Source organism: Thalassophryne amazonica, chromosome 8, assembly GCF_902500255.1.
Source record: "Thalassophryne amazonica chromosome 8, fThaAma1.1, whole genome shotgun sequence".
Lineage (NCBI taxonomy): Eukaryota > Metazoa > Chordata > Actinopteri > Batrachoidiformes > Batrachoididae > Thalassophryne > Thalassophryne amazonica.
Genome location: NC_047110.1, coordinates 109,397,246 through 109,413,505, shown reverse-complemented (window position 1 = coordinate 109,413,505; position 16,260 = coordinate 109,397,246). Strand labels below are relative to the sequence as shown.

The window sequence follows — 16,260 nt, the reverse complement described above, 5'->3', positions numbered from 1 at the left end:
TGCTGTTTTTGTTTTTTTCATCTGGACACACCGTGACCTTCTTAAGAAGAGCATGGCTGCATAGTTGCAGCCAAAGTATGTTGGTTCTAGAAAAGAGGTAGCAAACTAACGGCCACCAGGGCACAATCTGTCTAAACTCTGCAGAAGAGCACCTACAGGCAGTAACCCGGACGAGACCCCAACTTGCTCCAGACTGCTGGCTCCACGAGTTTATCTGAGATCAACAAAATTCATAAACTGTTTTGGTTTTTAACTCCTTTTGTGACCTGACAAAGCAAACACGACACCCTGGATGAAATACAGTACATTTATATATAAAAAATAAAGAACAAAGCACTTGTTTTTACTGTCAAGAAATGCACTTTAAAGGAACCACATATAGTCCAAAACTTTTAAACTGCATATTGTATTTACAGCATCATGAGCAAAAGTACGAAAGCACGAACACTGAAAGAGGAAGTGACCAACAAGGGACCAGAGCAATAAACTGTTCTTAATAAAAGGTGTTTTATTCAAGCCTACTGTGTCAAAATGACGAGTGCTCAAAGAGTTCAGGGAGGAGAGAGGCTAGTCCAGAGCGATGATATCCTCATCATCATCAGTGGCAGCACCTGCTGTATTTGACTGGTCCACCCTCGGGCGCTTCATAGAGGTTTCACCCGTTTCTGTATCTGAGTGCTTCCTCTTAGTGGTGCTGGTCACTGCTGCAGAACACGATGACTCGGACTCCTCGTCAGAGTCCACAAGCATGATGTCGTCATCTTCTGCTGAAGCTGAAAGATCGACAACAGCATATATTAACTTATGTAACGGTGTATCTTAAGTAGGGATGTGTATTGATAAGATTTTATCGATATTGATGCCATTATCGATACCTCTTGTGAATTTTCTGTGTACTAAAAGTAGGCTTTACAGGTCAACATTTTATTGAGTCTTAAAGTAAATAAATATGAAATTGGTCACTGGAGCCTTGATCTCTGGACATAAATAGAAATAAACAAAATCTGTAGTTTTTGTCAGAAGCATTTCCTTTCAGACATTTTGGCATGAATGTCTCTCCATACCCCTGTGCTGAGCTCAGCCGGCTGCTGCATGTCAGGGCAGGACGTCTCATTCTGGGAGGGAAAAAAACCTTTTGATCTATTGCAGTTTATTGTTTGTATTACAACGTTTGGAAAGATGTGTCATCTGATTTAAACGACGATTCGCTTTGAAGTTTTTAATTCCGACCGGACTCTAACTTGACTCGGCAGAGAGCCTTGCAGCGTATGGAACTGTGTGAACGGAACGGAGGATGATTCTCATTTCTTTCTCGCAACAAGAGTCCCAGTTAGGGACTTCAATCTGCACAAAAGTGACTCATGATTGACATTTTAATGGCTTTGAGAGGGGTTAAGAAGCAGATTTGCCACTTCTGAAAAGCAATGAAGCAAAAAACCACCGAAGCAGCAGGTCGGACACTGCTTTATATCGGAGTCACGCTGCAGAAGCGGTTGATTACAGACTCAGTGCAGGGTCTGTAATCAACATAGAGAAATGATCACTTTTCTGAAAAACACCCTCAAAAACAACGGCCGCTCTGTAGGACATAAGGGAATCATTAAGCAAAAAAAGCTATTGATGTCGGTGGATCAAATCATTTCTTAACGATTCTTCCCAATACCCAACCCTAATCTTAATTGTATACAGGATGACTTTGGTGCGAGGTCTCTTTGGAGGATTCTGCAGGAATGACCGTGTCAAGCAAACTGTTACTTTGGACTCAGACGAGAAGCCTGCGGACACACATACACACACGTTGACCTGGCTGTGGCAAAAATGTGGTCTGTCTTTGTGGTTGCCCACTAGGACCAGGGAAGACCTGCAACTAGTGTGTGTTCACAGATCTGACCTCATAGCCGGCCTGAAGGACTATTCAATGGTTTTTATTTTCTTCTGATTATGCTAGATTGCAAAAAAACAACTCTGTCGCACCTTCCACCCCCCAACACACACACACACATACACACACACACACACAGAAGGAATGTACATGAAGTATTAGTGTGACTACTACATGCACAGCTAAATGCCACAGACATGTCGTCTGTGTGAGAGTAGCCTGAGACAGGGAAATTGTCAAAAACCCACCTTATGATGTCACAAAGGTCTACAGCTAATCTGTCAAACAATTGGTGCCCCCAATTGGTCTGCAGAGGTATGACAGGCTGAAATGTGTGGATGTTTGACAAACTATTTGAAAAGAACAGTGTGTGAAATCTTGATGTAGCCTGGTGGGAAATCGGGGTTATAGAGGGAGGTTAGGTACCGTGTGAACAATTTCCTTCAGATGTAAATACGTATTTGTATTAAATTAGAATCATTCACTTTGATAGTAATGTTTCTCAAGATGTTATTTCACAGCGTATGGTGTACTGCTTTCGTGACAATATTTGATTGACATATTATAGAAATTATGTGATGTGTGTGGTGAGTTGCAGGTGTACCAGCTGGTTGGTTGGAGGACGAGGTGTGAGTGTGTGGCGACGAGTGATTTATGGAGATGGGTTTTGTGTTTGGCACAGACACCGCTGGACTGACAGTATTGCACACCGGGCATTTGCCCGCTAGCATGATGGCCTACGGATTTTTTTTTTTTTTACGAATATATAATATAATAATAATTTAAACATAACGCTATAGGTGGATACCGGTATATAAACCCTCCTATTGGTGCATAAACCGGTAGATCACCCTTTAGTCATGATTGATTGTGCCCTGGACCAATGAGGTGAGGGGCAGGCCAATTATCCCTCCATCTCAGGCCTCGGTTGGGCTACACAGTGCGCCAGTGCCAGACAGAGTGATAACGAGCGATATGGATGGTGGCAAGAAGAGGAAAGGTGGCGCTGAAAGAGCCAGGGATCAGAAGAGAGTAGCCCTTCAGGTAGATGCTGAAAAATGTCTTAAAATAACAGACGTTTGCTTCGCGTGGACGCGGAGCATCCACATCTGCAGCAGCCTCAGTAAGTGGCGGAGAAGAAGTTCAACAGGTGGACGAGGCGGGGACCACTACGGCCATGACGGTAAGTGACGGTTAACTTCAGCTATTAATTGATGAACAGGAACCTAACTTGTTCATAAATCAGACATCTGTGTGTGAGAGAGACATTCTGATCCTAAGTAAAGTGCTGTCTAACTGTTGAACTTCTATTATGTGAATCATCCCTTTTTATTTTATACTCTAAATTAAATGGATGAAACAAATCCTATTCTTTCCAAGTCCTGGCATAATTTTACATACCTAACATTTTACTTTAAACTGAGAGTCATTCTCTAGGTTGATTAGCAACACAAATTGGTAATAAAAGAAATCCTTGATGTTACTTGTAGCTTGTAGTGAGACAGACAACTGTCTCCATCTTGTGGCCTTTTTGTGTATTGCAGTTTCAAAAGTTCAACCTTTGTATCCAGTCATTGGTCCAGTCATCCAGTCATTTCTTGTTTTATATGATGAATTGTATCACACAAGTAATGATATATTATTTATAGTATACCTACAGTATTTATATAACAAATGTTTTTTATATAATTTCTATTTCTAAATTTAAGTAACAAGGCTGAATGAAATGACGGCTTATTATGTCTAAAAAGTAATGTGACCTACTGTCAATAGATCGTACTTTTGATAAGCCTATGATAACTGTATTTTGGGAGAACTTTTCATAATGCTTCTTACAGTGTTAAAATGTATGTGTCTCCTGGTGCACATTGATCGGTTAAGTGACCAAAAAAAAAAAAAAAAAAAAAAACCCACGCTGTCACAGCAGGCTTAATTTTTTTCCCCTTCGATACCTGGTGGTGGCCTGGTCTTGGTTAAAAATGCCCGGCCTGAAAAATTTCCCCAGTCCAGCCCTGGGCACAGACAGAAGAATGGGGACACGGAAGCGATGGGAGCTTCTTCACTGACGGTGGCATCAGAGCTTGGTGGTGGGCGAGTACCAAGGACGCTGGCCAGTTGCACTGTGTTGAAGGGAGGATGGATGGGTTCATGTATCATGAGATTTTGGAAACAGCCTCGTTTCTTCAGTAAGAGCATTGAAGATGGGTCATGGCTGGGTCTTCCAGCATGACAATGACCCCAAACACACAGCCAGGGCAACTAAGAAGGAGCTCCGTAAGAAGCATTTCAAGGTCCTGGAGTGGTCTGGCCAGTCTCCAGACCTGAACTCAACAGAAAATCTTTGGAGGGAGCTGAAACTCCAAACCTGAAAGATCTGGAGAAGATCTGTATGCTGAAGTGGACCAAAGTCCCTGCTGCAGTGTGCAAACTTGGTCAAGAACTACAGGAAATGTCTGACCTCTGTGATACAAATTTCAAATGAATATAACCAATTATAATGTCTCTATCCTGATTTTTCACATACATGTATATTTGTGTTATTTTACTTTCTAAGTTAACCACTGAACTACCCACACGGTAAAATTACATTTTGCTGACTTGAGGAGTGTGACAACGTAAATCTGCAAGAGAGTAAATCTTGTTTACTGAGTACATTTTAATTAACAGATCGGCCTTGAGCAGGAACGTTGCGCCCTGTTCAAACCAGCTGAAGCGGGTCCTGTTTAGTCTTTGTTTAAGAATAATAACACCATATCTATGTGAGAACAGACTGTATGACTCCAAGATGTTTGTGTTGTTTTCTGCATCTGCCTGTATGCATTTTTGCTTCAATAAATGCAGGAGATGAGTAGGCGGTCCCTTCAGAGCTGACTGGCAAGTGAAGAGGGGTCATGCCGCCGGGCTCTCTCCTGATCAGGAAAGAAATTCAGTGTTTCCGTGTGGTCATTCTCTGTGATAATTTGAGCTCTCTTTTACCAGGTTCAACTCTGAACTGCAAACAAAGGTTTCTGTACCAAATGCATTTGTTCCGCAATTCTGATTGGTTAATCTTGTGAGATTTCAGACCATAAAATATCGAGTAGATGGTGGCAAAATATTCGACTTTCACAAACTCTGCGCCCTGACCGCGTTGCTGCGTAGGTGTCATAATGGCGCTGTCAGCTGCGAGCGACAGAAACTGGCGGAGCGACATGCCGAAATAAGTGGATGTAACCCTCTGGGGCCGACTACATCGTATACGACGGCTAAGACTAAGCTTTACTAAATTATAAATAACTTTTTAATGATATGAGATAGAAACTTATTTTTTTTTTGCTGAAAAGTTAGTTCCGCGGACTTTCGAGCCAGCCATTGGCCATCTTTGTACTCCTCATAGAAGCTGTGTGATGACGTGCGCAATGTGAGTGTCCAATCGGAATTAATTCACTGTCACATGGTTTTCCAAAATCCAATCGTAGGGTAGATTTACCTCACGTGAAAAGCCAAAGATAGTTTTCAGGAATGATATGTTACTAGTTGGCCCATTTGAATAACCCCCTGGGTGCTCCAATGAGTACATACTCATTGTGCCCTGCGCCATTATGCACAGCGATCAGTGAAAGCAGGAGCACACAGACAGCCTTTGATGACAATCTCACGTGCTCAAAGAGTGTGTAACTATCAGGATTGCTCCACTAGTTTGCATGTGAATGTTACTGGATAACTCTGTTGCTTTCTCTGCGTAAAGCACTGTTTACCATATCAATGGACAACAAAACGCACAGACCATTTTGTACATATTGTTCAAAATGTGCATTTGTGTTTATTGTTTGAACCTTTTTATTGTTCAGTCTTTCACACAAGACCTCAAATTACCTTTATAAAGTGTCAAAACAGTTGTTTATTATAGTTTGCTGTGTGTTTTGAATAAATGTGTGTGGAAAATTATTTTTCACTTTATTTTTTCCTTGCCTATTTTTGATTGTAAACCTTTATTACACTTATAAAACACAACAAAAACATATATGTTCTGAAAGCACAGGTTGTCCTGAAAAAAAAAAAGATATAAAACTTGATTGTGGGATGCAGGGAGAGCTGTTAACAGCAATAATAAAACATTATAAAACATAAACAAACATAATAAAACTCGGACCCCAGAGGGTTAATGTATTTAACTGGATTGATTGATGGATATACCGTGGATTTAATGCAATGCAGCTGATGAGATGGAGGAATCTGTGGGTCTGCTCACAGAATTTCCAGTTTGGCATGATGACGCTGTTGCTATGGCAAGCTTCGCCAACAGAATTACTTACAGAAAAATAAACCGTGCAAACGGAATTGGATTAGACTGAGAATAAGTCTGTTGTGTCTGATGATTTGTGGATGTTCATGCTGGATTACAGTCACAGAGTGTCTCTCACAGTTGAAGTGTATCTACGATAAAAATTACAGCCCTCTCCATTCTTTGTAGAAAAACTTGCAAACGCAACAGTGGATCAAATACTTATTTGCCTCACTGTACACACACACACACACACACACACACACACACACACACACACACACACACACACACACACACACACACACACACAAGCTCTTGGCAAACTTCTACTGGATCTGCATTAATGGTAAATGTCCACCAGGTAGACATATTCCATTTCACAAACCATGGGACACCACAATGACCATTCTGTTGCTTATAGTAGTAGACACAAAATAACAAAAACAAAAACACCTAAAAATTAATTAAAGTACCTGTTAAGTCAACCGCTGATCGAAACATGTCCAAAGACATCTTATTTGGCCCAAAATGGGTTTCATAGCTCTGCTCTTTTTAAGTGGGAAGGAGTAAGAGAACATTTAAAGCACAGAAATCTGGAATAAATCCAATTTCATCAAACATAATGCAGATCGGAACACACAAATGCATTAGGTTAACCAGCAAACACGACTAAACAAATCACTGTCAGTGCAAAAACCTACTGACCTTTCGACGAGGTGGAAGGTTGGGTAGAGTCCTTGTTCCCATTGGTGATGCTGTTAACCTCTTCCGGTTTACTCTGAGGGGGCGGAGCTTTATCTGGTGCATCACCAATAACCTCAAACTCCATGTCCCTCTCGAGTTCCTCACTAAGAACAAAAGTCCAAATACACAAATGCAATATGCATTTTTTTTTTTGAGGGGGGGTGCTCACTGAAAGATCATCATAAAAACAATCTGGGCACCCTGTATCCAGCAGTGCAGGAAATATATCACGTTAATACCTGCATATAAATACAGTACATACACGTGTAGGACATTTATGAGGAGGGTGTAGTCTTGGAGGAAATCGTCAGCTTGGAGACGACTGCAGTTACGGATCCCGAAGTTAGCAAGAAATTTGCTGTTGTTGGCTGTAAAAAGTCAAGATAAAGATTAAACGCAGATGGAAACAAGGACCCAGCTGTGATTTTAAGCATTATGATGTAGAGGCAAAAACACAAACTTGTCCTGCAAATCTCTATGCTGTGCATTTCATTACATTTCTGCTGTGGTAAAAATTTTCCAGCACTCAGCGATTTTCCACTGGCCGCAGTGTGGAATCACAGATGCTGGCTTTTGAACTTAGCGCTGGTAACAATCTCGATAGTCTTTTTCCTCTTTTGTCTGGAGGACACGACATCCATGATTTCCAAAAACAATTTGAAATGTGAACTCATCAGACCAGAGCACACTTTTCCACTTTGCGTCTGTCCATTTCAAATGAGCTCGGGCCCAGAGAAGGCGGCGGCGTTTCTGGATGTTGTTGATGTTTGGCTTTCGCTTTGCATGGTAGAGTTTTAACTTGCACTTGCAGATGTAGTGACGAACTGTGTTAACTGACAATGGTTTTCTGAAGTGTTCCTGAGCCCACGCGGTAAGATCCGTTACACAATGATGTCGGTTTTTAATGTAGTGCCACCTGAGGGATTGATGAGCACGGGCATTCAATGTTGGTTTTTGGCATTGCTGCTTACGTGTCCAAAGTTCTCCAGATTCTCTGAATCTTCTGATTATATTATGGACTGTAGATGATGGAATCCCTAAATTCCTTGCAACTGAACATTGAGAAACATTGTTCTTAAGCTGTTGGACTATTTTTTTCACGCATTTGTTCACAAGTGGTGATCCTCACCCCATCTTTGCTTGTGAACGGCCGAGCCTTTTGGGGATGCTCCTTTTATACCCAATCATGACACTCACAATTAGTGTCCTCAGTTCCCAAATACTTATTGTGTTGTTAGAAGGAAAGGTGATGTAACACAGTGGTAAACATACCACTGTCCCAGCTTTTTTGAAACGTGTTGCAGGCATCGATTTCAAAATAAACAAATATTTGCACAAAAACAATAAAGTTTATCAGCTTGAACATTAAATATCTTGTCTTTGTGGTGTATTCAATTGAATATAGGTTGAAGAGGATTTGCAAATCATTGTATTCTGTTTTTATTTACATTTCACACAACGTCCCAACTTCACTGGAATTGGGGTTGTATAAATAATTATATAAATATACTCAACAACCAATCAAAGTACATCACATCAGTTTTGGATTGGCAGTCACCATATCAAATCACTCATCATAAAACAGACCTCCCGCCACTTTTGGCCCCACCTATCGTGTGGCATAGTGCCCACTTGTCTCTTAAAGCTGTAAAACATCCAATGAGTTAAAAATTAAAATGAAGGGGGGCTGGTCCCTTTGTCTCTGTCTCTTGTAGCTAACATGACCAAGGAGTGATGTGGGTCCCAGCCATGCTTGACAGGATTGTAAACAATGCTATTGGAGCACCCACTGCTGGACACAATATGCAATGACACATTTCCAACAGTCAGTGTTTTTCACAACTGCAAGTTGTACTTATCAGAAAAAAAAAAAATCCTTCTTTCTGACAAATTTACGTATCATAAAACTCAAGAAATGCAAAACTCTCAAAATTGAAATTTCATGCATTAACACTGGGAGGCTGAAGCTGTGCGTGCAAATAATAATTTATGACATTTATAAATGATTTTTTTTTTTTAACAGAATTTTGGGTTTCAAGTATGAAATGTACCAGAAGCCCTGAAGTGCTCACATTGCCTGCTAGATGGCGATAAAAGCTGCTCAAATGCGCAAGGTCTACACTGTTTATTCATCTGAGAAGTTAACTTTTGGAAAAAATAAGACGGACTGACAGTAAAAATAAATAAATAAATAAACTAATTAATTCATTAATTAATAAATCAACTCACAGTTGTGTCCCTTCCCCTTATGTGCAACTTGTTCTATAGTTTTTCAGTAAATTAAAAGCGTTCGTTTGAGTGTGTGTGTGTGGTTTGGTGTAGTGTTCATATTAGGGGAGGTGATGGTCTAGTGGTTAAGCGTTGGGCTTGAGAACAGAGGATCCTCAGTTCAAATCCCAGCATGACCGGAAAAAATCACCAAGGGCCCTTGGGAAAGGTCTTTAATCCCCTAGTTGCTCCTGGTGTGTAGTGAGTTGCTTGTATGGCAGCACCCTCACATCGATGTGCGTGTTTGTGTGAATGTGAGCCATCATTGTAAAGCACTTTCAGCATCTGATTCAGATGGAAAAGTGCTATATAAATGCAGTCGATTTACCATTTATCGGCTAAAATAACACAGATACCAACATGTTCATGAAAAGCTTGTATCAGCCGAGAGTATCAGCCAACCAATATTTCGGTTGGGCTCCAGTCAACAGCATCAGTTTTAGGATTTACTGATGCTTCTCGTCAGCACCATCTGCTGTCTTATTTGGAGAAATCAGCTTTGCACTTTTTTAAAAACTAGTCCTCCTGCTCTTCTTGTACATTTCCTTTGGCCCATCTTTTCTTTTCCATCCTGCTTCCTGTTCTCTACTCTTATGTTTTCTCCCACTTGAAATCCGTTTCTCAGCACCCACAAACTTTGACTCGTCCCATTCGACCTTTACATTTAACTTTAACCCTAACAAACATAAAAATAAATACAATACACACATTATGCTGGGATGCCTCCTGTAAACTTACTGTTTTGTTCCCTTCCTCATTACCTTCTGTCTCTCCTTCCTCTGAGGAGATAAGAATGGTGCCTTTTCCATCTTCTATCTGAACATCTGGAGCCACCATACCAAACCTCTCCTTCAGGATCTGAACAAAGAGAAAATACGCAAACCATGAACATCTGCCACAAAGCCCCGTCAACAACAAACATTAAGAGACGATTATCACTGCATGTCACATAACCTTGTCCTGTAGTGAGAGGACCGTCGTTTTGTGTACGTTGAGCTTAACGGTGGCTTCAGGTTTGCTGGCACATACGTAGCAGTTCGGACTCGGCCGGTCCAGAATGCACGGGACCAGCAGCTTGTTTCTACAGTTGGGATGCTTGTTCAAGTAGATCTGTGCATGAAATCAAAAACAAACATACAAAAGGATTCATCACAAAATAGCCGGTAAAATTTTTTGATTTCCAGTACGCCATAAACCAGTGCCTAATGAGAAGATCACATACAGCTCAACTAAAACCTTTTACACTCCATTTTCCCCAAATGTACAAAATCCATTTTATAAATGTGTAAGTCTTTTATAATATCTGCTTTATTTACATATAAACTGAAAATGAGTTACAAGTTAAGGGCTCAACACCAAACCCTTTTTTTTAATACATCAGTTTTGGATTCATTTCTTCTTGGTCAACAGACTTTTAGGTCATGTGAAGGAGCGCTCTGCTAAAGTTTCTGTGTAGGCTCTCAGTTGTCCAGGTGGTTTCCATAGAAGAGAAGCTTGAATCTTCGACTGGACTGGGTTGCTTGACGTGAGGACGTTTCGCTTCAAATCACAGAAGCTTCCTCAGCTAAAATTCTTGCTCTGGTAGTCTGACTTCTGTCTTGACTCTTGTAGAGAAGAATAAACCAGAAGCCAACAAAAGCTGGAGTTTTTTAACCTAACCAGACCACTCCTACCGAGAGGCCGACTGCTATAGGCTAGTGACTAAATAATAGCTCTAATTAGCACCTATTGTGCTCTAGTTAGCACTCTCCTAATGACAGGACGGAAGCCTCCCCTGATGGCTCCCTTGAGGACTCTCTCCTGATGACGTGACTGACTCATTACCATGAACAAAAGACTGAAACTGCTTTGACCTGAGTACCACATTGTAAACACGGGACAAAGCGTGTCTTAAGACTGGGTTTCAACTGTTTTACAAAGAATGCTTCCTTGACACCTCTCTCAAACCATTTCTTCTCTCTGGCTAAGATTTTAACTTCCTTGTCCTCAAACGTGTGGTTAGTGTCTTTCAGGTGGAGATGAACTGCAGACTGAGGTCCACTGGCGACCTCTCTGCGGTGCTGGTATAGCCTCTTGTGTAAAAGTTGCTTCGTCTCACCTATGTAGTGTTCATTACAGTTTTCCTGACATCTGATATGATACACTACATTGCTCTGTTTGTAACTAGGGATCCTGTCCTTAGGGTGAACTAATTTCTGTCTCAAAGTGTTGACTGGTTTAAAGTAAACTGGGATTTTGTGCTGTCTGAAGATCTCTGTAGTTTTTTCCCCTACTCCTGTTAAATAAGCGAGAGACACTCCTCTTCGTCTTGTCTCCGTCTCCTGTCTATTTGGTCTCTTTGTTTTCTGGGACTTCTGCACTTTGTCCAGGGACCAACGTGGGTACCCACATACTGTGAGGGCTTTCCATACAAGTTGTTGCTCTTTAGCCCTTCCCTCTGCAGTTGTGGACACCTGTAGGGCTCTGTGTTGAAGAGTCCTGATCACCCCGAGCTTGTGTTCAAGGGGGTGGTTTGAGCCAAAGAGCAGATATTGGTCAGTGTGAGTGGGTTTTCTGTAAACCTCTGTCTGGAGCTGCCTGTTCTCTCCAATTGTAACATCACAGTCCAAGAAGGCTAAATGGTTGTTTCTGGCATTCTCACGTGTGAACTTGATATTGGAGTCCACCGAATTGATGTGTTCTGTAAAGTCCTTGACTTCCTGTTGCTTGATTTTATATGTCGATGACACATGGGTTAAAATCAAGCAACAGGAGGTCAAGGACTTTACAGAACACATCAATTCGGTGGACTCCAATATCAAGTTCACACGTGAGAATGCCAGAAACAACCATTTAGCCTTCTTGGACTGTGATGTTACAATTGGAGAGAACAGGCAGATCCAGACAGGGGTTTACAGAAAACCCACTCACACTGACCAATATCTGCTCTTTGGTTCAAACCACCTCCTTGAACACAAGCTCGGGGTGATCAGGACTCTTCAACACAGAGCCCTACAGGTGCCCACAACTGCAGAGGGAAGGGCTAAAAGCAACAACTTGTACGGAAAGCTCTCACAGTATGTGGGTACCCACGATGGTCCCTGGACAAAGTGCAGAAGTCCCAGAAAACAAAGAGACCAGATAGACAGGAGACGGAGACAAGAAAAAGAGGAGTGTCTCTCCCTTATTTAGCAGGAGTAGGGGAAAAACTACAGAGGATCTTCAGACAGCACAAAATCCCAGTTTACTTTAAACCAGTCAACACCTTGAGACAGAAATTAGTTCACCCTAAGGACAGGATCCCTAGTTACAAACAGAGCAATGTAGTGTATCATATCAGATGTCAGGAAAACTGTAATGAACACTACATAGGTGAGACGAAGCAACTTTTACACAAGAGGCTATACCAGCACCGCAGAGAGGTCGCCAGTGGACCTCAGTCTGCAGTTCATCTCCACCTGAAAGACACTAACCACACGTTTGAGGACAAGGAAGTTAAAATCTTAGCCAGAGAGAAGAAATGGTTTGAGAGAGGTGTCAAGGAAGCATTCTTTGTAAAACAGCTGAAACCCAGCCTTAACCGCGGAGCGGGTCTCAGACACGCTTTGTCCCCTGTTTACAATGTGGTACTCAGGTCAAAGCAGTTTCAGTCTTTTGTTCATGGTAATGAGTCATTCACCTCATCAGGAGAGTCGTCAAGGGAGCCATCAGGGGAGGCTTCCGTCCTGTCATTAGGAGAGTGCTAACTAGAGCACAATAGGTGCGAATTAGAGCTATTGTTTAGTCACTAGCCTATAGCAGTCAGCCTCTCGGTAGGTGGGGTCTGGTTAGGTTAAAAAACTCCAGCTTTTGCTGGCTTCTGGTTTATTCTTCTCTACAAGAGTCAAGACAGAAGTCAGACTACCAGAGCAAAAATTTTAGCTGAGGAAGCTTCTGTGATTTGAAGCGAAACGTCCTCACGTCAAGCAACCCAGTCCAGTCGAAGATTCAAGCTTCTCTGCTCTGCTAAAGAGCACATTGCTATCTGATGTCTTCATCAATTCCTCAGTTGCGATCGATGGGCGGGGAAAAATATAATGAAATGGGTCAACTTTATTTTGAAGTCAACTGAAGAAGACACGTTGAGTAGTGCAAGTTTCTTGTAAGTGGTGTAGTAATGGGTATGGAGAGGTAACTGAACAAACCGTGCGACAGGATTCCAGTTCCCCTGACAGGATCTTGAGTCCTTCCAGCACAATGAGTCCGGCAATGACAGCGTTTGTTGTAGCAATAGCTGGAATGATGTTACCTGCCATAGCTGAACAGAAGAAATTAAATAAACAAATGCAAACATGATTTGCCACAATTAATGGAGGGTAGACTTGAAATACAACTCAGTAACGCAAGTGACAATTCCATTTTCATTCATTCACTCTCAGCCGCTTATCCAGGTTGCAGTGGCAGCAGAGCAAGCAGCTCATCCCACACTTCCCTATCCTCGGCCAAGTCCTGTAACTCTTTCCTGGGGATCCCAAGGCCTCTCTCAGCACCCCCGGTTGGACATGCCTGGAAGACCTCCTTAGGGCAGTGGTGTCCAAAGTATTCCAGAAAAGGCCAAGAGGGGGCAGGTTTTCTTTGTAGCCAGCAGGTATTACCTTGGAGTCACACTTGATTCTACCTTGGCTTTAAGAACCAGGTCAAAAAGGTGGTGAACTCCATTAAATTTAACATGTATAATTTGAAGCACAGCCTGACGATGAACGCAGCCAGGACATTCCTACACTCGATGATCTTCAGTCACATTGAATACTGTCTATCCAGCTGGTCCTTCACATGTGCCTCAACACTCAAGCCCCTTGAATCTTTGTATAAGACATTGCTAAAAATATCTGATAAGAAACTGCTATCATATTATTGCAACATCTTAGATAAACATGGTTTCTTAAGTTTTGAAAACTCTAACTAAATTTTAAAAAAGCTTGCTTAGTTCTCAAAACGCTTAATGACCTAGCTCCGTCCCTCATGGGTTACTTCATCAAATGCACACGTGCATAGCTGTCTGTGTGTGTGTACAATGTTTGTGCAAGATGTCGGACTTGGGAGGCTGGACGAATTTGGATGACAGTCAAACAGAACGCTGACAGTACGGGAATTACGCAAATGAGGAACTGCCAAGACAGAAAGCAAAACGGAATATGGACAAATTAAAGTTGTCGTTGGGATTTGTACAGGAACAAAGCTGGACAACAGTTAACTGATGTCTCTGAAAGTCAACGTAAGTCCAGATTTCTTGTTTCGTTTTGGCTTCAGTGTCCTTCGCTTGTGCCGTGTGTGACCGGGGCTTTAGAACGACATTCACACCACTGCAGCACTCCTTCCTTGTGGGTTAACATCAACGACAACAAAATTACTTTCCAATACAGCGTGGAATTTGTCTCCAGTGGCCATTTCACTCCCTGGAAATCTGATAGCTGATCAGGCATTTCTAATGACGCCAAACACGCGAGCAAGAGACTCACTAACTGAATGTCTGTTTCAAGATGGTGACACATCTTGAAAATTGTCCATTGTGTACATTTACGTTTTGATTTTTATTTCTTTTAAAAAGAAAATGTTGATTTATGTACAAACAGTAAAATTTTAAAAGCAACTCTAAAAGAAACAGGAAGCCAATGCAAAGAATAAAGGACTGGTGTGATGTGCTGACGTTGCGGTGTAGTAAAAAAAAAAAACGGGCCGCCGCATTTTGCACCAGTTAGTTGAAGGTGACTGAGACAGCCCTGGGAAACTCCAAAATAAAGTGTATTACAATAGTCTATTCTCAAGCTTATAAAAGCATGAATAGATTGCTCAAGGTCTATGTGATTTAAAAAAGGCTTTAATTTGGTTAAAAGACGCAGTTGATAAAAACTTGCTCTAACCACACTGTCAATCTGTTTATCAAATCTTCAAGTGCCATCAAATATTACTCCAAGGTTTCTCACAGCAGATTTAAAGTGAGGCGACAACAAGCCAAAATCAGAAGTTACTGAGTCACCAAACAAAATAAAATCAGTTTTATCCTCATTTAGATGGAAAAACTTCTGTGCTAATCACAGTTTTACGTCACCAATGCAGTCCATCAGACGTTTGATGCCATCGCCTCTGAAGACACAGGCAGATAAATTTGCAGATCATCTGCATAGCAATGAAATGCTAGATTATGTCTGGCAAAAATGGACCCGAGTGGCAGCATATATAGCGAGAACAAAATGGGGCCCATGATGGAGCCCTGTGGCACTCCACATGACAGCGAGGCAACAGAGGAGGACAGGTCACCAATCATGACTGATAAACTTGTTTGTTAAATAGAATTCAAACCACCTAAGTACAGTGCCACAAATGCCAACATGATGTTTTAGGCAGGACAGAAGAATAAAACCATCAACAGTATCAAATGCAGCTGTTAAATCAAGAAGCACTAAAACAACAGGGTGCTTAGCATCCACAGACAGAGCAACATCATTGTTTACTTTTAACAGTGCAGATTCTGTGCTATGCCTTGATCTGAACCCTGACTGAAATTTTTCAAAAAATAGAGTTGCAATCTAAAAGCATTTGTAGCTGTGTAAAAACAACTTTCTCAAGAACGGGTCTGAAGTTAGATAAAACAGAAGAGTCAAGATTATTTTTTTAAAGCAAGGGTCTAACTACAGCATGTTTGAAGGCATCAGGGACGCATCCTGACATAAGAGATGTGTTAATTATAACACAGAGAGAAGGCCCAACAGTGGCAAACACGTCTTTCAATAATTTTGCTGGAACAATGTCCAATGGGCAATTTGTGGCTCTCATACATTTAACAATGTCTGTGAGTGAGGAAAGACAGCAGGGGTGTCGGGGGGGGGGGGGGGGGGGGGGGAATCGATTCACGTCCAAATCGCGATTCTTAATCGATCCAAAATGTCCAAGAATCGATTTTTAAAAAGCATTTTTTTTTTTTACATTTTATTGCTTACTCGCTGCGTGTACTGTTTGTCGGGCAACGGCTTCCGTACTACAGCATCCCCGCAAGGGGGGGTCCGGCATGCTTTAAACACTCGTGAGCTGCATGGCAGACGAAGAGCTAATTCAGCCAGCATCGTCTTTGCTGAAGGCAAAT

The 16,260-nt window shown here is 41.7% G+C and overlaps 1 protein-coding gene across 3 annotated transcripts in view; it reads right to left on the bottom strand.

Annotated features, from left to right (window-relative positions):
* Positions 1 to 16,260, bottom strand: part of uba2 (ubiquitin-like modifier activating enzyme 2) — a 32,714-nt gene continuing 16,454 nt past the window's right edge. Inside the window, exons 12-17 of one of the 3 annotated variants that reach the window (XM_034177237.1) lie at positions 13,325 to 13,437; positions 10,116 to 10,271; positions 9,923 to 10,019; positions 7,156 to 7,261; positions 6,855 to 6,997; positions 1 to 773 (exon numbers count right to left, since the gene is read on the bottom strand). In XM_034177237.1, coding sequence (XP_034033128.1) covers positions 568 to 773; positions 6,855 to 6,997; positions 7,156 to 7,261; positions 9,923 to 10,019; positions 10,116 to 10,271; positions 13,325 to 13,437 — 821 coding nt within the window. In that variant the 3' untranslated portion in view covers positions 1 to 567. Of the gene's footprint in view, positions 774 to 6,854; positions 6,998 to 7,155; positions 7,262 to 9,899; positions 10,020 to 10,115; positions 10,272 to 13,324; positions 13,438 to 16,260 lie in introns of those variants that run through there. The other 2 variants (XM_034177239.1, XM_034177238.1) reach the window with 2 other exon arrangements.